Source organism: Rhipicephalus microplus, chromosome 1 (genome assembly GCF_043290135.1).
Source record: "Rhipicephalus microplus isolate Deutch F79 chromosome 1, USDA_Rmic, whole genome shotgun sequence".
Classification (NCBI taxonomy): Eukaryota; Metazoa; Arthropoda; class Arachnida; order Ixodida; family Ixodidae; genus Rhipicephalus; species Rhipicephalus microplus.
This window is the reverse complement of record NC_134700.1, coordinates 209,387,153-209,415,149: the sequence shown is the minus strand read 5'-3', so window position 1 is coordinate 209,415,149 and position 27,997 is coordinate 209,387,153. Positions and strand designations below refer to the sequence as shown.

The 27,997-nt window shown below is 45.8% G+C and overlaps 1 protein-coding gene across 4 annotated transcripts in view; it reads right to left on the bottom strand.

The window, feature by feature from the left end:
- Positions 1-27,997, bottom strand: part of dlg1 (MAGUK family member discs large 1) — a 327,017-nt gene that overhangs the window by 270,568 nt on the left and 28,452 nt on the right. For 3 of the 4 annotated variants that reach the window (XM_075891142.1, XM_075891145.1, XM_075891143.1), the window contains exon 1: positions 7,176-7,424. In XM_075891142.1, coding sequence (XP_075747257.1) covers positions 7,176-7,421 — 246 coding nt within the window. In that variant the 5' untranslated portion in view covers positions 7,422-7,424. Of the gene's footprint in view, positions 1-7,175; positions 7,425-27,997 lie in introns of those variants that run through there. The other variant, XM_075891144.1, reaches the window with a different exon arrangement.

Below are 27,997 nucleotides of genomic sequence, written 5' to 3'. Positions count from 1 at the left end.
CAAACTCCTTAATCTTATCTGCCCACCTAACCTTCTGTCTCCCCCTAACCCGCTTACCTTCTCTAGGAATCCAGTTAGTCACCCTTAATGACTAGCGATTATCCTATCTACGTGCAATATGCCCGGCCCATGTCCATTTCCTCTTCTTGATTTCAACTATGATACCTTTAACCCCGGTTTGTTCCCTAATCCATTCTGCTCTCTTCTTGTCTCTTAAGGTTACACCTACCATTTTCCTTTCCATTGCTCGCTGCGTCGTCCCCAATTTAAGCTGAACCCTCTTTGTTAATCTCCAGGTTTCTGCGCCGTAGCTAAGTACCGGCAAGATGCAGCTGTTATATATCTTCACCTTGAGGGACGGTGGCAATATACCTGTCATGATTTGAGAGGGCTTGTCAAATGTGTTCCACCCCATTCTTATTCTTCTAGTTACTTGAGTCTCGTGGTTCGGCTCCACGGTTATTACCTGTCGTAAGTAGACATAGTCTTTTACAACTTCAAGTGCACTATTATTTATCTCGAAGCGCTGTTCTCTTCCGAGGTTGTTGTACATTACTTTCGTTTTCTGCAAATTAATTTTAAGACCTACTTTTCTGCTTTCCTTGTCTAACTTTATAATCATGAGTTGCAATTCGTCTCCTGAGTTACTCAGCAATGCAATGCCATCGGCGAAGCGGAGGTTACTAAGGTACTCTCCATTAACTCTTATCCCTAACTGTTCCCATTTTAGGCCTCTGAAAACCTACTGTAAGAACGTGGTAAAGAGCAGTGGGGAGAATGTATCCAATGGACTGCCTTACACCCTTCTTGATTGACATTCTGTTGCTTTCTTTATGAAGCACTATGGTAGCAGTTGATCCCCTGTAGATTTCTTCCAGGGTGTTTATATATGCTTCGTCGACGCCCTGATTCCACAGTGTCTGCATGACTGCTGATATTTCAACTGAATCAAACACCTTCTAGTAATCTATGAAGGCTATGTATAGTGGTTGGCTATATTCTGGTCATTTCTATAGTACCTGATTGATAGTATGAATGTGCTCGATTGTTGAGTAGCCTGTTCAAAATCCTGCTTGTTCTTCTGGATGATTGAATTCTAATGTTGTCTTAATTCAGTTAGCAATTACATTTGTAAACAGCTTGTATACTACGGAGAGCAAGCTGATTGGCTTGTAACTCTTCAAGTCCTTGTCATCTCCTTTCTTATGTATTAAGATGATGTTAGCATTCTTCCAAGACTCTGGTACTCTTTCCCTCAACAGACACCTCTTAAACAGGGTCGCCAGATTTTCTAACACAATCTGTCCTCCATCCTTCAGCAGATCTGATGTTACCTGATCCTCACCAGCCACTTCGCCTCTTTGCATGCTTTCCAAGGCTTTTCTGACTTCTGTTATCATTATATTACATCACCTACGAACAAATCTCTGGGGTTCTTGATGCATCAATTTCGGCACGCCCAAAAAATGAAAAGTTGCAGGCCAAATCCGGTCTAAACCGGAATGGACATCTCTGGTCTCGAGCGCACACCAAGCTTATTTAGTCAATTCACTCGAGGCAGTTCAAAAGTGTGCCATCTGGTTGATTCACTTTTCGTATCCGTATAATACCAGTGCATCATCCCTCAAAAAAGGATTGGTTCTTTTAAACCTTCACATCTGCCGCCACATTTCCAGTCTCTGCCTTTTTCATAAAGCTTCTCCCCTCCCCCCCCCCCTTTTTTTTGCCACCGCTCGCTGCAGTGTGTCATCCATGCATCGTTCTGTCCATCGGCCTGCATATCTGACCGTTAGTCATTCTCTTGAAGTTCCTCGCCACAGGTTAAAGTAACCACTTTTTCTATACCCTTCTTTACACGAAGTGCAAAAAAAAAGAGACCTATCTAAACACGTCATTACGGCATGCACATCAAGATTGTTTGAACATTTGTATTCTGATTTTTCGATACGAAAATTTTGTCAATAAAAATTATATGTTAACGCAAACCTTTTATGTTACCCCCTTGAGGGGTACTTAAGGAAAATAAAGTGATGTTATGCGAATAAATGAGCAAATTATTTGCAAACACTAACTCGAATTATCGCGGGGAGCGGTTTGACCTCACTCTCGTTAAGATTTAAAGCGCTAAACAATATTTTACAAAGGACGATAGCAAATGGAAATATATACGGAGGTAACATGAAGGGACAAGCATTGAATCATTACGCGAATCCACGCCAACTCGTAAACGAAAGCCACCCACCATAAACGAGACACAATTCGATACAATATTGATGAAGACAATGAGCGCGGATGCCTCGATAGAATCGCCGATTAAAAGCGCGTGGGCTCGATCCCCTCTTTCAGCGCATAATTTTACCAGCGCCTAAATTAGAACTCGCCCGTTCACCACCTATAACAAGTTCTCAAGAAGCCAGCTGTTCCCTCTTTTGTTCTAAGTCTATCAGCTAAGTACTCCCGCGATTAAGTTTTGGAAAGCCCCCAACAGGACGCATCTGCTGCGCTGCATGTCGTGAAAACTTAATGCGATTCTACTGAGGACCATTCAAGTCGTTTCACGCGTGCAACCCGGGCCCACAAGCCTATAAAGCCGCAAAAAGAAATAAAACTCTATAGTCACCCACACCTCCCCTTATCGGGGAACGCTTTGTGCCCACATGTTTTGACGGGATTTGAACGGCGTAGGCTTCCTTTTCCAGGTGGTCCACCCCTGAAAGTAGCTGAGTGTCAAGCCGGGGTCACCTGTGCCCAATTTTGGAACCGGTGGGTCTCCGGCGGCACGTGGATTCGAACCCACGACCTCCCGCAGCCGAAGCGGACACTCAACCACGAGGCCACGGCTGCGGTGAACTTTATAGTCGAATCAATAACTTTATAGTCGAATCAATAAGATTCGATTACGACGTCCTTTTACTGGGCCTGGACACCAGCCACAGACGCGGTTCCGAGACCTTGTCTCGAAGCAGCTTCTTCGGCTCGCTCCACTGTTGCGCAGTAAGCTCGAGCTGAGCGGCGCGGTCTTCCAAAGCGAGCGGTGGCCATTTGTAGAAGAGACGGGGGGAATCTGCACTGTCCAAATTGTCTGCTAAGCCGAAACACTCTCTCAGCCACAAAGTTTCTCACAAAAATACCTAGGGGGAAGAAATCTAGCGCCACCGTCTCTGCGAATTCCTTAAGTGGCCTCGTTAAAGCGCTGAGAATGACGGCACATGTGTCTGCTATCGGCTTGTGTTGGCTGGTGTTGAGCGAAGCTTCGGCTCAAAAGCGGATACGACAGCGCAAATACAACTCCTCTAAAACAAAACTTTTATAAGCTGATCTCGTACACGCGTATTATATTCTAAAATAAAAGTCCACTCCCTTTGGCGGCACAAACAAACGACGAAAGAAAGAAACAGACGACATAAAATGGGAGCGGGAACGCTGGCTTTGTCGTCTGCCCGCCAAGTTTAGCGGCCATTGGTTATTTTTTACGCTTCGTAAAATTGTACATCGACGCAGAAGGTTCCAGCGTTAAATAAAACACGTGACTGTGCAATGGCAGAACATGAATAGCTTATGACGTGCTTCTTTAGTAAAAAAAAAAAAAAATCAACCATTTTAACGTGAATTCTGACGCGTCTTGGAGGTATACGAATCCGAATCCAAGGATGCTATTCTGGACACTGTCGAATTCCACCATGTTGTCACATTCCGCCATTGATCGATGCTGATTGGCCAAGCGAGCTGCTGCGACCTCTCTTATTGGCTTAAAATGCCGTCATTACAAAATTTGACAATGTGGCGGAATCAGACAGTGTCCAGACAGTGCCTCCTCTAGAAAGATGCCTGCCGCATGAGAAGAAAAACAGCTGCCACACCCTTTCCCTCCTTTATTTTAGAATGTTCTCGGTCACTAGCGTCATCTGTGGCGGACAGTGCGACAACGCAACACTTTGCATAGCCTCCAAAACAGTGGTGTACAATTGCAGGTCTCGAACAACTCTCGACTGACGCGCCCCTATGGGCCGCAGATGAAAAACGCTTAGCTGGTACCGCCCGTCGTCATGATGATAGTGTCGGTCGGAAGCGCCACCGCACGGCGTTTGTTTAAAACTGGGCAGGCCAACTCCGCTGGGAGCGCGAGCCATTCCTCAGGCATCTTTCTAGAGGAGGCGTTGGTCCAGAATAGCACCCCAAGTTTGAAGCTCACATATTCCGGCATTCCCTTGCATCCAGCTAGAGTTACTGTATATGCTGTCTTTAGGAAGCAGAGTTGTGCCACTGTTTTCCGGACACCACTCGCTCCGCCTACAAGAGTTCAGTGCCCCTATTCGCCGAGCGCCATCACGTGGTCATAGGTGGTTCACTTGCACTGCGGAGAAGCCAACGCTACGCAGATTCCGGGCAGATCAAGCGGAGTTGAACACAGCTATTGTCATTCTCGCCGCGTTTCTTCGACAAAGTAGCCATGCTGCCTGTTGGTCACGAGAAATGCGGCAGCAAATGCATTCTGCGTTGAATTGTACTATACGTAGAGCCCATGCGATTAAACGCTGAGTGTTCAGTCGAAAGGAATAAATGCTTGGTCATTGTCGTCTGCAGAATTTTTCTCTTGGGGGGTGCAAACCATTGTTACACCGCGGTTTAAGGAGCAGGGGCGGCGCCAGGATGTTTTTACTGGGGGGGCAACCACGAAAAGTGAGTTCCTCCGGGGGGGCAAGCTAGCTCTGCTCCAGCCCACCCTTGCCCCCCTGGCGCCGCCCCTGTTAAGGAGAGCGAGAGCACCGGTCTAGCTTGAGTAAGGACATGTGCTGTTGTGGCTTGAGGGGGGCAAGTGCCCCTTTTCCACTTCTCCGCTGACGCCTATGCACTTAGCTTTTTTTAAATCTGTCCACGGCACCGCAAAACTTGCAATATTTATGTTAACCACAGATGCAGCAGTGAATACGTTGTACATACAGAAATGACCAGCGTGTGTCAGCTGCATGCCAAATTGGCCTGGCGGTTAAAACGCTAAAAATAAAGGGAGAATTTAATCTAGAACTGATTTAATCGGCAAGGTGTTGCTGCTTGTTCGTGAATGGAATGCAGTTTTGAAACCTTAAGTGAAAAAAAAATTTCGTACACAACAGGGCTGTTCAACAACGATTCGCATTAATTGTCGTGAGCCGCGATTGTAATACGACCGTAACACGAGCGCTGCACGTAACGCGGGCGTCGCACGGCCAGTCTCGATCGCTATACAGCTCGATTCAGCTGAAGACTACAAAGCTTTAGCTGGTTAACACACACAGTTAACGAATGAGCCCAACGCAAGGAAAATATTCCATTCTTAACTCCCTCGATAGCGATCAAGAGCAAAAAAATAATTTTATACACGTAAATGGGAAAAACAGCGCAAAAGAAGCCGAAGCTAATGTGTGGCCTACTATAAATATACATCTGTATCACTGGTTCAACAAGCTGACGCACGTTTTTTTTTTTCCTTATTACGTACCAAGAACGTAAACATAAAATCAAGGCTTTCAGGCGTGATCAGAGCAACTGAGTTTTTCTCGTACTTTCATAAAAATAGAGAAAAAAGAAAGCGAAAAGAATAACTGAAGCAACGCTAGTACTCTGAAGCGCGAGCGCTGCTCCTACGCGGGTGGTGAGTGGCTTCCCCGCAAGACATTTGAACCCAAGATGGCGTACCTTGGCGCAACTCTGCTACCTAGAGGTAGCATATACAGTAACTCCACATCCAGCAGCTCACTAGCGCCGGATTTCCCTCTAGGTAATTCTGTGAGAAACTCTATGCCCTGAGCAGACTAAGCGTGGTAATCTCGCCACACGTTCGCTGGAGTTTCTGTATGAATTTGTCTGCAGCGGACCACTTCAGTCCTGTTTAGCTTAGCGTGAGGGGATGAGCATAAACGCGCCTTTGGTAATCTGTCGTGATTTCATCAAGCCTAGTCATACGATTCTCGCGCTCCGAGACATTTGCAGTACTCAGCAGCAGGGGCCCTTTTTCCTCCGAAAAAGAGCGTGGCGCTAAATTACCGGAGAACGTAAATGAACAGTGGAACAACGCGATAACAATACGCGGAAAATGCATCATGTTCTCTCATGTTGCGCCATGTTCATAAGTACGCCAATGTAAATGTAACAGCGACTGAGATATACCTTGAACTCTGACATAAAAACACACCAAGCGCAATAAACTTGAAAGCTTGAAGAGCGTTTTCTAAGATTTCTGCTGACATTACAAAGAACACATTTACGCCAGCACTAAAAATGAACTTACCCGCTTAAGCAGTGTACGGCCATCACAATTCTTGGTTGCAGTCCTTTATAAACGCGGACGACCACACACTCACAAAAACAACCATGTCGCGCTATTGTGTGGAGTTGCGAAAGAAGATATACCACGCAAAAACAGAAAAAAGAGAAAAAAACACAGAACAGCGTTTGTGTGCATCGCCTTTACGGCACGAGCTTATCCCAGCGTTCCGCACACATCCATGTTAGACAGGCGTTCTGCGTCGACTTGCCACACACGGCGAACACATTGACATGAACAGGAGTGCAACGCAAGCACGCAAGCAAACACGTGCACGGGCGAAAATACACTACACAAAGAACGAAACACACGGGAACCAATCACCGAGCCTCACTGCACAGGCATGCACGGACAACAGACGGGCAGACCACAAAGTGACGACACGCTACGACACGCTACGACATCGGAACTGAACGCACATTCCTGACGACGGCCTAATAATGCTCGCACGGCCAGCATGTGGCAGGGAACGTGCGCTCGCAGTCGCCAACCGCATCAAGCCTCTCGAGTACACGATTCCGTGGAAAGTTCCGTGCAGCAGAGTGCCCAGGCGAATGCAGCCATCTCAACCCCATGACATGAGCGTTTACCTATAGGGTCGTTACTGTACTCAAATATCACAGGAGGTTTTCGCAAGGATTAAGTCCTTGCGGGCAAAAGCTAGCCGTCAAATGGTCACCACCATGGTCAAGTGCACGGCTGATTACGATCACCTTTGTAGACTATTCAAACTCCCCAGCCTTGTCTGTGCTGCACGGATCTTTGCAGTGAGCTCCGAGGGTTGGCAGACAACGGATAAGTCACAACGGAACAAACACCGAGACACGGGGTAAAGGGGGCCGCCAGTGGCGTGCCAGCGAGCGTAACCAACCTCGAAGTATTCGAGCTTCTTGGCTAGCAGTACCGAGTCCAGAGGAATTCCACGACGACTTCCCTGTTTAGGACGGGAGGGTGGACAGAGAGAAATCACAGCAGCGTGGTTAGTGAGGAAGGAAATGAGAGAGGCGGGAGGCTTAGTCACTGGTACAAGCAACGTTTTAGTAAGCAAGATGCAAGGTTGAAAAAAAAACGGGAAAGAAGAAAATCTGCGCGGTAGACTCAGCATTACATAGCACATATCAAATCGGACGTGTACGGGCATAATCGCTCGATGACAAATACAAAGAACAGTGTCGTGTAACACAAACTAGCGAAGTTTCCCTGCAAACTACACTTTAAAACAAGTGTATTGTTTTCATTCAGAAGCGGTAAACATCGATGCTACACTGAAAAGCTAGATTTCACGACGTAGGTAAAGCAGAAATGTAAAAGATTTGATCACACGCGTTATCGCATTCCATCAGGAGGGTTCGCACAAAATAAAACTAAATGTACAAAAATTTAACCTTCCAAAAACCGCCCTTCCCCGTGAAGCATGTTTACTAACGCCCGACTTTCCTACAGAAAACACACTGTGCGAAGTGACACCCGCCGATGCCAAATGACCGGCAACAATTCCCAATAACTTAGATTGTCACGTAATTGAACCTAAGCATGATTCCGCGTCATCATGTAGTCTAACCTTTGTCCATTTCGTTACAATTCTATAACCTATACACTATCTTTTGCATAGCCGTGCGTAGCATAGAACTTGAAGGTTTCACATATCGTCTGCACTGCAAAATTTTATCGTTACGCTGAGCGAAGCAGACTTATCACTGAATGTGCGATGGGTCCATAGGGCTCCACACTCTACGTAACCCTGACAGTAACAAAAGGTTATGACGCTAACAAGGTCCACAAAAAAGAAAAAAAAAAGGTATCGAAGACTTCGATCTTGTCTCGTCTCAGTAGGGCTCGTTATGACTCACTTAAATTTAAGCGAGAGCCGCTCTTTTCGTTTCTTCTGGTATTCCCTTTTCCGTGGGCTACCTATTCAGCCACATTCGAACACTGCCGCCATATTGCACGCAGTCGAATTCGAAAGCTAGCGCTATGCTGTAATCGATTGCCGGTGAAGCGCCATAGTTGTAAACAACAGCATGTATCTTCAAAAGCTGACCACGAGGAACACGAAAAAGCTGAATCTCCCCGTCACGGTGGCTCGGCAAACCGCATTTTAAATTTAGATTTGCGATTTGTTCTAAATCAAGCGAACCGCAGGTAAAGATCAGTTCGTTCAGCCGGGAAAAGTTACTAATTGCGGAGCAGCTTGAAGTGTTAAAAGTAGTGACCCCTAAACTTTTGACACTATCACTGTACACGAAGTTGCAAACGAGAAAGTGGGCAGAAAATGTACAGAAAATGCGACTGGTTGTTCTTATACAAGAAATCGCTAGTTGGTTCATAATCCTAAAGCTTGGTAGCATAAAATTGACGAGGACAGGAAGGAACGCAAAAATACAGGACAGAACACTATAGCTCGCAACTAAGTTTTATTCAGAAGTCTCCCTAAATATATACACAGTTAAGTAGCGCGCGCACGCGCTACTTGGCTGCGTACTTATTTAGAGAGGTTGCGAGTTAGCACTCTGTCCTGTATTTCTGTGTTCCTTGCTGTCCACAGATTTGGGTGCACGTTAAAGAACCCCAGGTGGGCTAAATTTCCGGAGCCCTCCACTACGGCATCTCTCATAATCATATAGTGGTTTTGGGACGTTAAACCCCACATATCTATCTATCTATCTATCTATCTATCTATCTATCTATCTATCTATCTATCTATCTATCTATCTATCTATCTATCTATCTATCTATCTATCTATCTATCTATCTATCTATCTATCTATCTATCTATCTATCTATCTATCTATCTATCTATCTATCTATCTATCTATCTATCTATCTATCTATCTATCTATCTATCTATCTATCTATCTATCTATCTATCTATCTATCTATCTATCTATCTATCTATCTATCTATCTATCTATCTATCTATCTATCTATCTATCCTTGCTGTCCACGTCGATTTTGCGCTACGAAGTTTTCAAAGTGGTTATTCCTATGTCCACGGCACAATTCAAAAAGAAGGAAGCATAGGGGCTTGTTGAAAAGGGCCGTCGATCGTATAGTATAACAAGCTTTTATGTGCAGAAGTGCGAATACATATATATTTTTTTCCCGGTCACCGAGCGCTTCAAAACGGTGCGGATAAAACGGAAGTGTTCGGGAACATTTCGAAAACGGCACCGGTATGATTAGAAGGAGGGGTTATGATTCTATAAAATAACCACGTGATGACGCGAACGAAAACGAATTTCCTGGATTGGCATATAGAGTGCACAGCATGGGTCAAAGAGCTAGCAAATATACGAAAAGCAAGAACGAAACGGAGCGAATGTAGCGCACTCAGTAGAAGCGCGAAATCGAAACTGTACCGTAAATGTATTGTTCTAAATATTTCCTTAGAGGAGAAATAAAAAAAAAGATTTAACTAAATTTTCTTTGCGAAGTACGGAAGCGTCTTGCTTAAGCATGTTGTCCGCGCTGTATATATTAAACAGCTGAAGCATACTGCCGGAGCGGTAGTACAGGGGTTACGTCGCTCGGATGCTCCCGAAGGTGTTTGTGGTGTTGGCGGGTGAGGTGGACGACGGGGTGGCTTCCATCCCGTCTGCGGCCGTTAATTTCGATGGGCGGAAGATGCTGGAGAACTGCGTGCTTAAACGTACATCCACGTTAAAGAAACCCAGGGTGCTCAAAATATCAGGAGCCTTCCGTTAACATACAGCCCAAGCAATTACTTGAAGCATGTTTCGCCCAGTCGTCCAGGCACGTTGTGTAAATGCACTATGTGTGAACAAGAACGCAGGCGAATAATCCCCCCAAAAAGAAAAAAAAAAAGATAGAGAGAGGAATTAAAAAATTGCCCGCAGCTTCCCTCGGGGGAACACTGAGGAGGATGCGGACCATATAATTGGTTAACGGGGTGTTAAAGTGCGACTTACTTGGGTCGATGGCTAAATTGGTTAACGTGGTTGTGAAATGGGGTGTTAAATTGCGACTTACTTGGGTCGATGGCTAAATTGGTTAACGTGGTTGTAGGAGGGGGTGTTAAATGAGTGAACACGTACACACGTATGCGAAAGGGCGGCGCTGGTCGAAGGGACGTCGATCATTGTGTTTGTGGATTCGTTGGAATTCATTTCACCGCGACCTTGGACGTCGACGCGCCGTACAAACCAACCGACGAGCGGCAACTGAGCGAGCGAGCGCCGACCTTGAGTATATATACAGCACGACGGCGCATGCACTGTCAGCTGTTGAATGTTCTCGAAGCGCGACGCCACATGCGCGTCCACTGGAGAATCAGGAGAATTGTAGATGTCGAACGCGGTGTGTAGAGGAGGAAGGGTGCACAGATGGTGGAGGAGTGAAGCGCGCGCGGTGTGTAGAGGAGGAAGGGATGCACAGATGGTGGAAGAGTGGGCGACGGCGCGACGGCGCATGCGCGCGCGTCAGCTGTCGAATGTTCGAGAAGCGGTGCGGACGGCGCGGACGGCGCGGGCGGCGCACTACAAGGCGCGAGTATAGGATGCTTCCGCATCTAAAAAAACGCTTGTCAAAGAAGGCTCAAACCCGAAAGTCGTCTCTTTTTCCTTCACAGTCAGTTGATGACGTCAGTTGTGCGAGTAAGGTGATTACGTCACAGTTTTGACCACCTGCGACAATATGCTGACGAGAAAAAGCCATTTCATAACGCAATGATGATCTTCTTTTTTGCAGCAGTCGTGTCCACACCGATACCACCGGCGACAGTCATCTTTCGCGCTCCATGAGGCATCGAAAACTTTCGCATCACGATGATAGCCATATTACTTCACTCAGAATGCCGCACAAGAAATACTGTCCTACATTGTAACGGGGAGTGAACAAACTTTATTTTCTGATCACAATGTTTGTGATACATTGCCTCCGTACAGCCTCGGTGGCCAGCTGGATAGCCCCTTTTTGGTCTCGGACCTCCGAGCTGACCAGCACTAGCCGCCACCGCTCCCTGAACATGCTTTATAATTTTATTTCCCACATTTAGTGCACTTCGTCGCTTCCTCCCACACACGAGCCTTGGCACAGCAGGGAGCAGCGAATCGCAGGAACCAATGTAGACGAAGATGTTGACGCCAATAAATGACGAGAACAGCCCCTCGGCTCATTTGTGTATTTCAATGAAAGAGAAATCTGGGAGTTGGTTTCACGAAAGCCTATACCACGTTAATCAGAATTACTGACAGTGCGGCGTGCAATGTTTGCGGCACCGGCGAAAATATCGAACACCTGCTGTGCCATTGTTCTCAATTTGCCTGAGATAGACAAGTACTTGCCAACGCAATGCGGCGTCTGGATGATCGGCCTCTTTTTGTGCAGGTGCTATTACAGCAACGTCCACATGCCTCGACAGCCCACAAAGCAGTGAAATCCCTGCTGTGTTTCCTGAGAAAGACAGGCTTGTGTGAACGGCTCTGACGTGCGGTAGAGTTCTACACGCTGCAGTGAAATGACTCTCAGTCTTTCCCCCACCTTTTTTTTCTTTTCCCTCTCTTCCCTCTTTCTCGTCTTTCTTGTGCCCTTCCCTAATCCCCCAGTGTAGGGTAGCCAACCGGATGTTTTTCTGGTTAACCTCCCTCCCTTCTCCCTTTTGTTGCTTCCTCCTCCTCAGTGAAAGAGGGAAAATTTGTCCTTGCGAAATAGTGTGCCCGAAAACCATTCTTTCCCCCTACAAATACAGAGCAAAGGTTTACAGAGCAGAGTCGCGATATGATTGCGTGAGACACCGCAGTGGAGGGCTCTGAATATTTTCACCATCTGGCGTTCATAAACGCCCACTGAAATCGCACAGTACACGGCCCTCTGCCGCATTGCCTACATCGAAATCGCGACCACCGCGGCCGGAATTCAAGCCCGCGACTTTCGGGTTGCAGTAACCAAGCACCATTTCCACGGTGGACTACGCGCACTCACGCCAAAACGCGAAAATGCTCTGGAAAGTGGTCGTATGACTCCCTCCTAAGCACCCAGTCGCTCACGTGACACAAATGAAAAGAAGTGGCAGATCCCACGTACAGTGCGAATCGATTATATGCGAAGCAAGAATCAGAAATGTTGAAATGTCACTTTAAAATCAGCACAACGTTACGAGGTAGAGGTAAATGATGCCGTACATGACTTCCGTGTCATGATTATCATGTTCGCGCCAGTCATATATTTCGTCATCCATTGACTCTATGTAACACCAAATTTGCTATATGTGGAGCTAGCAAAACGGCCGCGAGCGCATCATGAGCATGGCCTGTAGTCATGTTGTTACATGACACGCATGTCATGATTTTCATGTTAGGGTCTGTCGCTTGTGTTCGCCATGCAATCGTGCCATACCATACCAGTCTTGCAACGTGCCATGTGAATGAAACCGCCGCAACAGCTGCAAGACCATGAAATGTAAGTCATGACATTCATGTTGTCACATAGTGTCATTCGTGACATTTATGATTTTCGTGTTATGACTAGTTAAATATGTTCTTCATGCAGCCATGTTATGCCATACCAAGTTCGGTATCGATACCATTATCGGAACGGACGGACGGACGGACGGATGGACGGACGGACGGACGGATGGATGGATGGATGGATGGATGGATGGATGGATGGATGGATGGATGGATGGATGGATGGATGGATGGATGGATGGATGGATACGCTCAAAGTCGCCGAAGTTTGCCAAGAAATGCTTCGCATTAAAAAGGCTCTTAGACGAAGGCTTTTAACAACAGCATCACCTGTCACGACTGATATGATGGTTGTCGCGCCCGACTGCTGACCAAAAGAAGGTCACAAGATCAACTCCCGGTAGCGGCGTTTCGACGGAGGCAAAACGCAGAATACCCGATGGTCAAAATTTCTGAAGCACTCGTGTACTGTGTTTATCATAGTGATATCGCAAACACCCAAACACCTATTATTACAAAAACTTCACACAATAACGTAATTAATAAGAATGTCGTTAATACAATAACAGTCCAGAGCCTTGAGGAATGTTACGGGGTCCCGCTGCATTCACTTAAGACGAGTGGAAGTATCCTTCGTCCTCTCAGCCGATGTACTATCTGCGTCAAATGAGACCCGAATAGCGGCAAGCCTTCGCGATGGTATGGCGCACACCGTCCTGTTATCACACGTGACAGGCGCACGCATCCTGTTCGGCAACCTTGCGCAAATATGCGCGCCTGTCCATGATGACAAGGCTGCAGCCGCTGTTCGGGTTGCATTTGAAGCGGATGGTACTGACGCTGCCCAGCCACACACTTCGTAAGCTTTCTGCCTCTAACTGGGTTATGCACTGCCTCCATGATCAGAGGCGCCTCACCTGGCTCTGCGTTGCCTCCATGATCGGACCACCTTTGACCAAACTATGACCGGATGGCGTCACGAATTCTGGCGATCTGTGGCGTTACCTCGTGATTGTTTTATGGCATCACTTGTTTCCGACGCCGCGGGACGTCGACCGTCAAATTTCAAGATTGATAAGGCACCTAAGCCTTTCGCCTTAATACAACTTTTCTCTTCGTGGCCAAGAGCCTCTATGTATGCACATGTACTCAGCTTAACTCACCTGTTAAAAAGAAGTAGATGAACCATTACGAGGCATGCAATCTTGTGAACGCCATTCCCCGTAGTTTCCAAGCCTTCCTCGAAAGCAACAAGAACAGAAAGCTAAACTGTCGGTAAAAGAAAAACGTGTTTACAAAACGAGATGCGTGAACGTTAGGTCCTTCCTAACACACCTACCGGGTGTCATCGCCAAGAGAGCTCAATAAATAACGTAGTTGCGCCGGTACCAGAGAAGAAAATAGAGAGAAATGGCGGCAACGAATGGACGCCCATGTCGACAGCCACTGTTGCAGCCCACGCAGCTTAACACGCCACGCAGCCGGCGAAACTAATAACCGAGCGCACGACGATACGGCTCGTCGGCAGAGTTGATTCAGGCGGGCCAGGCGCCTGGTTAGCGTCGCCGCACCGCCCAGGGTGCGACCGCAATATTGCGCAGCGCGCCAGAGCATGGTGCGGCACGTCCTGCCAAAGACGCCTATTCGTTGGTCTAACCTAACTATGTGTCCATTCAGCGAAATGCACTGTCATATACTAAGTGTGCCAAGTTTGGAAACTCCTGCCGTCTTACCAAGACTGAAGACAGAAAGCGATCGCCCACACCGGATGATATACGCAGGCATACAGGGAATGCGTCAGTCACATAGCCGTTAGCGACAGCCATTGTAACTTCTTGAAACGCGTTGGTTTCAGCGCTTGTAGCGTATCAAAGAATAGAATACCACATCGAGAAGTGTGCGTCTGAAGACAGCGGACGAAATAGTAACCGTGCTGGCTATAATGTCTCCCGATTTTGTTCCAAACCTAACAAATAAAAAGAAAAAAAAAAGGTTTCGTATCTGCATGTTTCACTGCAAATGTCGTCGAAAGGCGATAGTCTTGCGTGTGGAAAGAGTGAAGAAAACGTTTATTTCATGTTGTGCACGAGAAAATTAATAAATTGTATTCTGGAAGCGCTGCGTTAGAGAGTCTAGATCCGTGCAGCGAAAGCGAACGAGCGCATCGAGGCACGTTAGACACGAGCGCCACCTAGCAGTTATCTTAGAAAACAAAGGAAGGCTTGCGCTCCCGCGGAGAAAGACGCGCACCTGTCTCGGAGGACGTAAGGTGTAGAACGCAAAGCGACGGGCAGGTGCCTCCCCCGGCCGTCTTAGCAAAAGCGTTAGAAATACTTGCCTTTTTGAGCATTGCGTTGCACTGACAGCGAAGCGTGATAAACGCTACGGTTCTTAGAATTACTTATGTGTGTCTTCTATAGTATAAAGCCACACAAACAAAATATTGACTTGTTGTTATGGTGCCTCAGAAGTGCGCAATTTTGCTTTTTAATGGACCATCGCACAAGTATGAACGCTGAAACTTGAGCAACATCGGTGGGCGCTGCGGATGGGGTTGAACGTTTGGCGTATCGCTTGGTGCCTTTTGGGGCAGCGTTACGGCGGACAGACAGACAAATGTACAGACAGACCAACAGAGCAAAATTTTTGCGTCGAAGTACCCCAGAGACTGTCGTCTTTAAATAGAGGAGAGGGGGGGGGGGGTCGAAGCTTACAGTGTGGCATCCACTGCTGATGAAATTCAAGCATTCCACTGGAACCCTAAAGACAAGCGCTTACGTCATCCACCGCGCTCTGTTGACCGGTATGTCATTGCACTGGAGTGACCGAGGTACCACATTTGATAATAAATAATTGCGCTAAATCCCGCTAAAGAATCATGCGACATCAACAATAATTCAGAGCACCTAAAGATAAAAACAAAATTATGGCTGACTTAACTTAATCTGTTACGTAACACAAGCAGCATGCAGGACGTCAGTGTGTCGCTACAGATTTAAGCTTTGTTTCTTCTTACTTCGGCTCTGCTGATTGAGAACAGATCTCAAAGCAGTTTTTAAATAACCATCTAGCTCATTGTCTCTGACGATCTAACACATCAACAAGGCCCCGGCAGACGCCAGTGTGTTATTTAGGCACGCATTTAGCGGAAACAGCGTGTTTAGAGCTTTCCTAGCTTCCACGGCACTGCGTGCAACTAACCGAGGCGCGTTTCACGACCAACGCCACTGCCGCCCGCAATTGCCGAAAGCAGGCCGCGGCACGCGGCGACAACATATCTTCGCGGACGCGGCCATTTAGAAAAGGAAGTCATCGCGGCGCGATCCCGAATGAACGAGAGGCGACGGCGGAGCCATGGAACCGCCATAGCTGCATTTACACCTATCTACACACACAGGGTGACTCCCTCGCACAGAATCCCGCCTCGCAGGTCATCAATTCGACCGCTCCACCGAGGCGGCAATAAGAAACCGGCGGGAGCCGCGCGACACAACGGCCGAAACTCTCGCGGCTTCCTGCGCACGCCGCAGCGCAGTGCGCACCTGAGAAAGACGGCGCCCGGGAAGAAGGCGGCCAAGCGTGCTCTGAGCGAGACTTGAGAGCCGAAGCATCCTGGAAAAAAAAGATAATAGAAAAGCCTACGATCGTTCCCGAATGTCACAGTCCTCCCCGAGGCGCTTCCCGGGTCGAAAATCTCGTCTCGTGATATATATATATATATATATATATATATATATATATATATATATATATATATATATATATATATATATATATATATATATATATATATATATATATATATATATATATATATATATATCAAAGCATCCGCGAACTAACTTCTCATAAGAAAGAACGAACGCTAAAGGGATGGGGACAGAACGTTCTCGTTTCTGCCTTTGGAGTTCAGCCGGTTGCGGTAAGCTCAGCAATTAATAACAATAGCGAGCCTAAAGAGTTTCATGCGCCTACACCAACCTCCGCTCTACGAAAGCCGTATATCGAGCACGCGCATACATGCGCTACAAATTGCACTTGTTTGGCCTCAGGGCCTCAAGACCTTGACATGTAGGAAGCATGCCTAAAGGCTTTTTCGGGTCATACTTGTCATTATTTATAGACTGTTTAAACTGATAATAACACGAAAGCCTCAAATGACTCATTAAAAGGGAAATTCGAAGCGACGGCGCCGACCGTCCCACGTCCTGGATGAGTAATGGGGAAAAAATCATCACGGGAAGACATCACCATATGTCGTAATGATGACGTCACCGATAGCGGCAGGATATCATACGACGTAACGCCACACCAATACGGAGCCTTCGTTGTGCACGCAGATGAAGGTTCCCTACACACAATACCGTTGTAGCGCCCTTTTTGGGCGGCGAAGAAAACCGCAAGGCACACAAGCTCGACACAAGATGAAAACGGCACTTGGCAGTGCCACGCGAAGCCGCGGTTCGTATGCGCTGGTCACTTGTACATCCAAAAGGAAAAAAGCAAATACACAAAAAGAAGTTAATTAACTTCTGACTCAATAAGGCTAATCACACCAGTATGTGAACACAATACTAAGCCACAGTTTGGCTGGAGTCGGCCTTGTGCACAGTTTGTGCAGATACGAACACACTTGTCCATAATGAAAAAGAGGTACAAATTTACACGCCTATACGAAAATGATGTTGATGATGGAACGAAGTAGTGTGCATCAGATCATGAATCGTGAAATTCTATTTTGTTTTGGCTAACAGTATTTTGTTTTGCTATTGTTCATCTTTTGCTCTGCCATATGCTTTGATCGATGGGTCGTTAAATGCCTGTGTTTTCCAGGTGTCGAGGCCTTTTTTTTTTTGTTTGTTCGCGTTAACAGACTTTCGATAACCGTTTTGTCTATCTTTCTGTTATTCACAGATGTTTCCCTTTCTGAATCTGCTGTAGACGCCAGGTGGCGGTTCATAGACGGAGAGACATTATTCACACCTTCGCCCGAGCCAAAGTACTTGAGGAACACGCAGAAAACAAACGAAGTGATGTCTGAGGCAACCACACAGCGGACCCTGTGAGTTCTCCCCCCCCCCCCCCCTATTTCCTCCAAGTCCGAAATAGTAGACTGAAGGACTTCTAAGTCCTCTGAATGTCTCACGTGTTCCCTGGCAGTTTACATTTGCCTTATAATTTCTTCGCATATGAACTTGGCGGCTCAATCGAAAAGTAAAAAAGAAAGTGTAGTACCCACAGACGTAAGCAAAAAGTCCAACAATTCCGGAGAAAAATTTTTTTTAAAAAATTGGGGGACCCTCAAGCTTCGCCTTTAAGAGTTGAACGCGATGGCAAAATCCGGCCCCTAGTTCACCCTTGGACCAATAAGTGCATACTTATTCATATGTTTTGTTACATACACACGCACGCACACAAACACGCACACAGTAGATTGGACCAGCGCGCGCTATCATCGCCGAATGGGCTCGTATTCGTCATTGACACCTGTCGAACAAAATGCGTTAAAGGGGCCCTGAAACACTTTTTCAAGCAAACATGGATTGAATTCACTAGAAGAGCTTATTGCCTCACGAATTCAACGCCGCAAAAGTTTTAGAATCCGTCCAGTGCAAGTGGAGTTACAAAGGTTTGTCGCATGCTGTAATTGCATTATCTCTTCTTTCGTCCCGACGAAAGCGCTGGAAGCTAAGCAGGGAGGGGTGGCAGAGCAAAGAAACTACCACGCCTCGTGACCTTGAGCATGTTTTCTTTTCTTCGAATGCGCGGCTTCTTCAGTGTGATCGCGCGCACGCGTGGAGAAGTAGCGGTCTCCCGCGGCTATCTCGGTAACTTGAGTTTTCGATCACAGACGAATAGACGATTTCTCGCTAACAATTAAAGGGGCCGACGCCGGCGGCGGTTTTTCTGCGACACGAGCTCTTTAATACTATTGCATTAAAAAAAACGTATGACAGCGCGACTATTGTTGAACCTGAGGAAGTGCGTCGCACGGGCATTTAGCGACTCCCGTTCGCAGAGTTCCCACTGCTCCGTTAACCAAACGGTCGATGACGTCAGTGTTTGAGGTAAGCACGGAAATTTTCGAAGTAGCGACATGTGCGCTACTTCTCACTGCTTGTTGAAATACAAGACGTCTGCTGCGAGCTCTGCGGGTCGTCTCCCCCATGAAGGGACGCAGCGCCGACTAAGCGTAGTAAGCGGGGCATTCACTCACTCGGTGAGACAGTGCCGCCTTCTCTCGTACCGCTCAGGAGTCAGCCACAGCATTCCGCAACGTTAAAAAGTTTTCAAAAACATTGGTGCAATTACTTTCAGGATATTTATGTAAATTATACTGTTTTAGACCTCGTTCGTTTCCACCAAACCAGTTTCGACCATCGCTATCCTCGTTGTAGCCTGTATGAGCGCCATACCATGGACGTGATTAGGCCCCATGTGATGCATGGATTGACATGCAGGGCCCCACACTAGAGTATTCCGCACTTTACATAGAAAATGAGTTATGCGCTAGAAGCCGCGTACTTGTGGAAGAGGGGAAGTTTCAGTCAAATATGTACCCTTGCCCGATCCCTCTATAAAACAGAGCCATCAACAAGCACGCGTTCGTAGAAGTGCTATTGAGAGTGCAAGCAGTGGTAAACAACAGAGCCTGTCACCACATCAGCACTCGCACTACAGTATCTTCTCCTTCAGGCGCATCGAAAATGTCACACCTTTTTGATTGATTGATTGATTGATTGATTGATTGATTGATATGTGGCGTTTAACGTCCCGAAACCACCATATAATTATGAGAGACGCCGTAGTGGAGGGCTCCGAAAAATTCGACCACCTGGGGTTCTTTAACGTGCACCCAAATCTGAGCACACGGGCCTACAACCTTTCCGCCTCCATCGGAAATGCACCCGCCGCAGCCGGGATTCGATCCCGCGACCTGCGGGTCAGCGGCCGAGTACCTTAGCCACTAGACTACCGCGGCGAGGCCACATGCACAAATGTATTAAGAAGGCGTGTCTGCTATGATACGTCTGCGAATCAACCAAGATCAGGTGAAACGCCAATACTCCCCCCCCCCCCCTTTTTTTTTTGGTTCGCAGAACCTCCGTCATATCAAGGAATCGAGGAAAGCAGCCTTCAAAAACAAGCACAAAAGAGAAGTATGACGACCACAGCCGATGGGGACTAGCGACAGTTCAAAGAAAACGCATCTATTCTGAAAGGAAAGCCTCGACGCACATGCGCCCTACATGATATATTAATAACTGTTGCAGTTTAACGTCCAGAAACCACCATATGATTATGAGAGACGCCGTAGTGAAGGACTCGGGAAATTTCCGCCACCAGGAGTTCTTTAACGTGATTCTCTAAATCAAAGCACACAGGCGTCAACATTTTCGCCTTCATTCAAAAAGCGGCTGCCACGGCCGGGATACGATCCCGCACCCCGTCGCGGTGGTCTAATGGCTAAGGTACTCGGCTGCTGACCCGCAGGTCGCGGGATCGAATCCCAGCTGAGGCGGGTGCATTTCCGATGGAGGCGGAAATGTTGTAGGCCCGTGTGCTCAGATTTGGGTGCACGTTAATGAATTCCAGGTGGTCGAAATTTCCTGAGCCCTCCACTACGGCGTCTCCCATAATTATATGGTGGTTTCGGGACGTTACACCCCTCAAATCAACCTGCCTGTTTTTTTTTTCAAGTCACATGAGTGTTGCCATACTGCAAACATGTTGTGCTTTTTTAAGTTGCATAGTCGTTTTTTATTGTGCGTCTTCGTTAATAATAAACCCACCATTCTCCCGCACAAGATATGTAGAGCTCATGCTCATCATGATTTTCTTTTTATGAGTAGACTTTTTTTTTAACATTAAACTGTCACTAGTTCCCCGTCTGTGTGGCCATGACATTTCTCTTTTTGTGTACTTGTTTTGGAAAAGCGAATTCCTCGATAACAAGTTATTCACAAACAGGCCTAATACCATGCTGCTGTCCGACACATATTTGATTGTTTATTAAAGTTTTACTAAATACTTACTTTACTATTTATTTATTTTTATTTATTTATTTGTACCCTCAAGGCCTACAGGCATTTCAGAGGGGAGTGGGTTACAAAGTTATACAAGAAACTAAAAAGCAGCAACAAAAGTAGTAAGCAGATAAGTACAAACATACATAAGCCCTAATCATACAATGTTAGCTAGTGCTGCATGAAACTGATGGTTGTCTTCGATTGCGGCGGTCAGTCCGGGAAGGCGGTTCCAATCTTGTGACGTCCGAGGAATAAATGACTGAAAGAAGGCATTGGTGTTGCATGGTATTGTTCCTACTTTGTGTCGGTGATCCATACGAGAAGAAATATATGAAGGAGGAGTAATTAACTCACTGAATAGGGGCGAATTATGGTAGTAAATTTTGTGAAAGAGACAGAGGCGAGAGTGTTTGCGGCGCGAAGTTAGAGTGGGTAATTGAAGCAAGTTTTTCATGGACGTGACACTTGTCGCACGGGTGAAATTACCGAGAATGAAACGTGCTGCGTTGTTATTATGTGTTAAAAGACTATTGATAATAACATACTGGCAACGCTTATTCGGCAAATAACTGGAAAGTGTTTCGTAAACAAACAAACAAATATAAATCAGTCGCTCACTCAGTGAAGGCAGGATTTCTAACAGTTAATAGAAGAAAACAAAAAAGCGGCCAATCAAGCGAACGCGCATGGAACTTCCAACTGAAACAACTCACGACATCGGCCAGTCGCAGCAACGCCGACTGCGCTGGCTACCACTGTTTGGCAGGGCAGATAATATTGCAGTGAGGCTTCACCTGGTCGTCAATGACTCGAATATATATATATATATATATATATATATATATATATATATATATATATATATATATATATATATATATATATATATATATATATATTGTAAGCCAGAGATTTCAAAACGAACACCATCATCTAACCGGGGAGTACCGTTGCCGCGGAAATTCGGAGTGGAGAACTAATCGATTTGGTGCATTGAAACTGCTTGAAATGGTAGAGGAGGAATGCGAGAGGGAAAAAAGCAACACCGTCAAACACGCACATCTAATTCTCATGCAGTAATGCGAATAATGAAAAGGGAAAACGAAAGACAAGATTTTTCAATGAATTGAAAGGAATAAAAAGCTAGTATAAATTGTTCCTCTTAGTATAAAATCAAATCCATACTCTCAAAAAAAAAAACAGAGATAAGAAAAGCGCAAACAAAACTAAAAATTATCGAAAGGGACGAGATACTCACAAAGAGCTCGACAGGAATTAAAAATAAATAAATAGATACGTCTTTCAGTTCGCTGCGACATTTGAGTGAAGCCAAGTGAATAGGAAGAGTCTAAGGCTGTCAGTTAAAGCTGTCGACGAGATGACAGCGTTCGACGAAACTTGAACGTCATATCTGAACCGCGACGTTTTAAGTACTACGACCCGGAGAAGTGCACGCAGGTCGACATGAGACGTGGAGCGCGCAAGACGACAGCATTCTTTCGACGTGCCAGCAAACTCTCAAGCGATGCTCGACTCGAACCTCTCTTTCTTGACTTCACCAGTTCAGCGCCGCGTCGAGGTTCTTCTGAAGTGGACACTACGTTTCAAAAGAATTGCTGTGCATAGACTAAGATGCGAAGTGACTAGCGGCAACGAGACAAGGCACGCTTTTTTCGGTCCGGCTGGAGTGTTCACACGAAATACGTTTAAACATGTAATAATAATAATAATAATAATAATAATAATAATAATAATAATAATAATAATAATAATAATAATAATAATAATAATAATAATAATAATAATAATAATAATAATAATAAATAGGTCTCTCCGCTTATATTTCTCGGCTCCTGACCAGTAGGTCGGGGTGTTCGATCCGACCCGCCGCAGTCGCATTTCGATGAAGATTTAACGCTTTAAAATTGGAATTTCGCGTACCCTTCCATTGAGGCCTGCCTCTTAACCACACCTCGATTTCGGCACGTAGGACCCTTGTTGATATTATTATTATTATTATTATTATTATTATTATTATTATTATTATTATTATTATTATTATTATTATTATTATTATTATTATTGGTTGTTGCCAAAAGAAGCAACAAAATCTTTTTCAAAGCGCATCTATGTTTTCTTCACTGACGACGGCAACTCGGAACTGCACGAAAACGCAGGAAAAGGAAAAAAAGAGCCGCAACATTCTCTTCTTAACCGCTATCTCTCCACGCATAAAGGCGACCAGAAAAGACCACCGAAAGATCGCCGAGCGGCAAGCAAGACTAGTCGAAGTAGACAGCGTACTATACATCCCTGCCGGCACCCGGAAAAAACACGCTCTTCGGTAAGTGATAAGCGCTCGCCTATTGCTCGGTGAGGCTTTAAACCGTGAAGCTTCATCGTCGCGCAGTTTGAACTGACAAAACTCGCACGCCACTGGAACGAGAAAATTCAACGTGACCGTTACAAAGAATTAAAGAGAAAAATGCACGTTCGTCATTGTTGAAGATATGGCGATGTTCGCGAACCAAGTGGGACAGACAGATGCGCCGAGTGCGAATCGTGTAAATGAGGAAGATAACTTTTGTAGGATTTGGGCTATTTTAAGGCATCCGCACACGCAGTATATATACAAGGAAAACATTTTCTGTTCTTTCTTTTATTTTTTTTTGGGGGGGGGGGCGGGGGGGAGTACAGAAACAGCTGCACCGATTTTGATTGCTATTAAAACATCCTCGATGGTGTCTTCTCTGTTTCCTCACTTATCGTTCTCCGCCTTTTTCTGTTTTTTTATTATTTCTACCAAAATGGTTTGATTACGCTCGAGCCAACTCACCCAAGAAGTTGTACTGCGTGCAGTGATCAACAGGCTTGCCGCGTTGAAAAGAACTGAATCATAAAACGGCGTTGCGGACAAAAGTCGCGTATCAAACACCGCTTCGAAGTACACTACAAATTTCTGAGCCACACTTTTGCCACACCTTATTAAGTGTCGCACAGGCTGGTCGTGAGGCACTTAGGGTTCAAATCATAATCTGGCTTTAAAAAATGTGTTAGAGGAGTATACATCTACAACCAGAATCATGTAATTAAAAAGTAAAAAAGACGGCTCAGGCTAACGACTTCTGTTACCGGGGCACCGCTGACGCAGGGTGCGAAACTTCGACGGCTAGGATACTAAATGAGGACAGCGATTAAGACGTCGTTCTAGAACGCTGCATAAGCACGTTAGGACGCGCAAGAAGAACGAAAGCGAAGCTGAACATTTTCTCTCTACAGCTCACAGAACACGCTTGCTTTTTATGCCGAGACGCCGAAGATCGAAAGAAAGAAAAACAAAAACAAGGAGAAAGCTACGAAATATAGTGCAGGGAACATAGTACGAGATATGGTGCACGCTAAGCAAACGCTACGGCGTAAGTGAATATTCAGCGAGCTTGCGAAGCGTTAAACGAACCGAAAGTTGGAGACAAGCTTCCCACGTTTCCGCGTGATTAAGTCACTCCGATGACAGCTTATAGAAGAGGATCGAGCACCGAACATAAAGAATACTCAAACGAGGCAACAGTGGAGAGCGAAATACCCCATGCCCCCTTCAAAAAGAAAAAAAAAAGAAAGAAAACGAAGAAAAAATGAAAAAAAAAACGGTGTCCGGTACACCAAGCACGTCAGCGTAACATCCACACGCACCGGAAAAGTACGCTGAAAGGAGGCCAGATATTGAACAAGAAATCAACTAAAGTGAGAAAGAAATAAAAGAACTACGTCGGTTCTACCATACATAAGAAAGAGAGAAAACCAGACACAAACGAAGGACGGGTATAAAAAAAAAGAAAAAAAAAGGGAGCTGGAGCATGGAAGCTGAAGGGGGAAGTGAGGGAAGTAGGCACGCGAAATAGTAATTGCAAATCAATGAGCACCACGCCCCGAAGGCGGCAAGGGTTCTCGAACCATCAGTGGCCCATTACGGGTCCTACGGGGTGGCTGTCCGTCTGGCCACTCGAGCAAGCCGCCAGAGAGGAGGCCTCATCGTAGGAAGGACCCCGCGACACGCGGTGCGGAAGGCAAAGCGGGAAATCAATGCTCCGGGAAGGCCGTACACACTTCGCTCGGTCACTCGCTCGAATATATCCGGGCACTCCCGTTCTTCGCGAGGCAAAGTAGGAAACGCGTCGCCCGGAACGAACAACTCGAGCCACGCTAGGAAGCGAGTGGGGACCGGCCTACAGAGCTACGTCCGATACCGAATGCCCGTCGGGGCGAGCCGTCATGTAGTCACTCTCGGGAAAACGACCTTCTGATGACCCGAGCGGATACAAAGAGGAACGGGATTAACAAGAGTTCGTTAAATCGGGACTAAAGAGATGCTAGGCACGCTCAAACCAAATAATTTACCCTTCCGGTTCTAGTTCCGCAATTTAACGCGTCAAGACAGCGTGCCAGACAAGGCGTAACTGAACACATGACCGTGTTCGTTCATCTCCGGAGATCTATAGTTAGAAGCAAACAAACAAAAACAAAACTGGTGTGAGGGCGAGCTATAATTCACTTGAGAGCTGCACTATAGATATGTCTAGTGCGCAGTCGTGAAAAGTACAGAAGAGCACTATAAAAATTTGAAACTTCGTGGCAGCAATACACAGTTGCCAAACATTAAAACAACACTGAAAGTTCAAGCGGAAAGTTATCTTCAGTGCATTAATACGTCGTATTTGTATAGGCGCGCTCCACGAGTAATCGTTGCTTCAACGCGAACTCAGTGTCCTTTGACACTGCTCGCAACTGTACCGGGTAGTTTGGTCATTGTACAAAGGATGGTCTTACCTCAAAGTTCTCGAAAGATACAGTTCGTATAAGATGGTACACTTCTGCATACACCAGACACATTTTCGTTCCCACAACCGATGAAGACGGTCCCTGTGTTTCGTTTGCAACGAAAGTTTACTAAATTATGTATAAGTCACTGACTGGACATTTTTTTTTCTGATGAAGCCAACATATGTGGGTGCATAAGAAAAAGATAACGGAAAACTTAAAACGACATTAATTAGGAAATCCACACAAGTTCGTTGCTCCTAATTATTAAGCAGATGCAGAGAGTAGATTAAACGGCTCCTTAAAACGCACAAAGTGCATCACAGGCAGCGAAGCCACCTGAACCTTTTTTTTAATTACTATTACGATATCGAATCTACTAGAGTTGTACACATTCAAATTAAACTTTCGGCGAAAACAACTGAAAATACAAGTTTCATAATACCGCACTTAAAAACCATCGGATCGAATGTTATAAAGATGTACTTACTTTGAACTGGGGTAACCGTCACGTGAAGTCCAGAGCAAGCAGTCAAGGCAAGGCGAAGAGAGAGAGAGAAAAAAAAGTGATATAAGGCAAGAGTTAGTACAAGCCAGAAGCTTACTATAGCTTACAAATTACGCACAAAAAGCAAACCCTAGAGCGATGAAAAGCAAATAAACAAAATAAAGCTTGTTTTTTTTTCCGAAAGCAAAAAACGAAACGAAAGTGAAATTGGCGACTCCAACACACAAGTACCCTTGATTGATCGATATGTGGGCTTTAATGTTCCGAAACCACCATGATTATGAGAGACGCCGTGGTGGGGGCTCCGGAAATTTCTACCACCTAGGATTCTTTACCGTCCACCCAAGTTTGAGCACACGGGCGTACAGCATTTTCACCTCCACGGAAAATGCAGCCGCTGCCACCGGGATTCGATCTTGAGACCTGCGGGTCAGCTGCCGAGTACCTTAGCCGAGTACGCAAGCTGAATTCACTGAGTAATCGCGAAAGGTATAGTCATTACAAATAGAAAGATAATTAAAAATATAAGGAAGCACATCGACTGCAGATGCGGTGAAATCGTGGCTACAACATCTATGACTGTTTTATTTTTGTGACACAAAAGTGTACTATGCCGGGGTCTTCGAAGACTTCACTGACGTATTTCCGCCACGGGAATGACGTATGCGAGTGATCAAATCTAGAACAAACTTCAAATCAAATCTAAAGAAACTACCGTCGACAGGAGTTGAAGCTATAGATTTGTAAATCTATAGATATAAACAGACATGACAAATGTTTGCGTCACCTCATACTAACTGTCCCAGGTATTGCTTTTTTGATTGCATACACACGACGGTCAGAACAAAAAATCGAGCGAAGGTTTACATAATCTTGTTTTATTTGTGTATCTTGTTTACCTTGAAATATTTTTTGTGGCTGTGTTTGTGTGAACCATCGAATGTACATTTTCTTTTAACGTCATCTCATATCCATGTTCAGCCCCGCCGCGGCGGTCTAGTGGCTAAGGTACTCGGCTGCTGACCCGCAGGGCGCGGGTTCGAATCCCGGCTGCGGCGGCTGCATTTCCGATGGAGGCGGAAATGTTGTAGGCCCGTGTGCTCAGATTTGGGTGCACGTTAAAGAACCCCAGGTGGTCGAAATTTCCGGAGCCCTCCACTACGGCGTCTCTCGTAATCATATAGTGGTTTTGGGACGTTAAACCCCACATATCAATTAATTATCCATGTTCATGTAAATGACGTCTGTTCTGTCATCATTGTTATTGTATGCCTAAGAAGGAAATGTTCTGTAGAATGTTATAGACGTTTGTGACAATACATTTTTCAAAACAGGCTTACTGTGTTTTTAAAGCTGCATTCAGGAATTTCATGTATTCTTTGCCTATTCGAAACGCACCTTTCATTTTGTTTACGCCGTTTGAGACACCGCAACGGCACATATAAAAAGACCGAAAATTTTGGTGGAAGCTAGGTAGAAGTATGCGGCGGACACAATTCAATTCCCACAGGCACCTGACGCCACATCAGGCGTGGGGATAATAAGTGTATCTTCACTGGATAATTTCCAAATAATGACAACAAAATTAAGTAGTGAATATGGTACACGAGACGCTGCGCAGCAAGATCTACAAACACATACGTGGGTACATTAAGCGATATTTATGTCGCTTTCACCAGGAACGACACATGACTGCACAATTCATCGTCCAACACGTTAATCTTTTCGCGATCAAGCATGGCTTGCGGTCTGCTTTTGCTTTCTCCGAAGTCCTCGCTTTGCAGATACGCAAAGTCATCCAAGATAGAAAGTCGCGACACGGACACATTCAGCAACTGTACCAGGCATCCCGTTCTGAGATGCATGGGCAATTGTTACGTCAAACAAACGTGCACGGGATATGAGTCGCATGCTG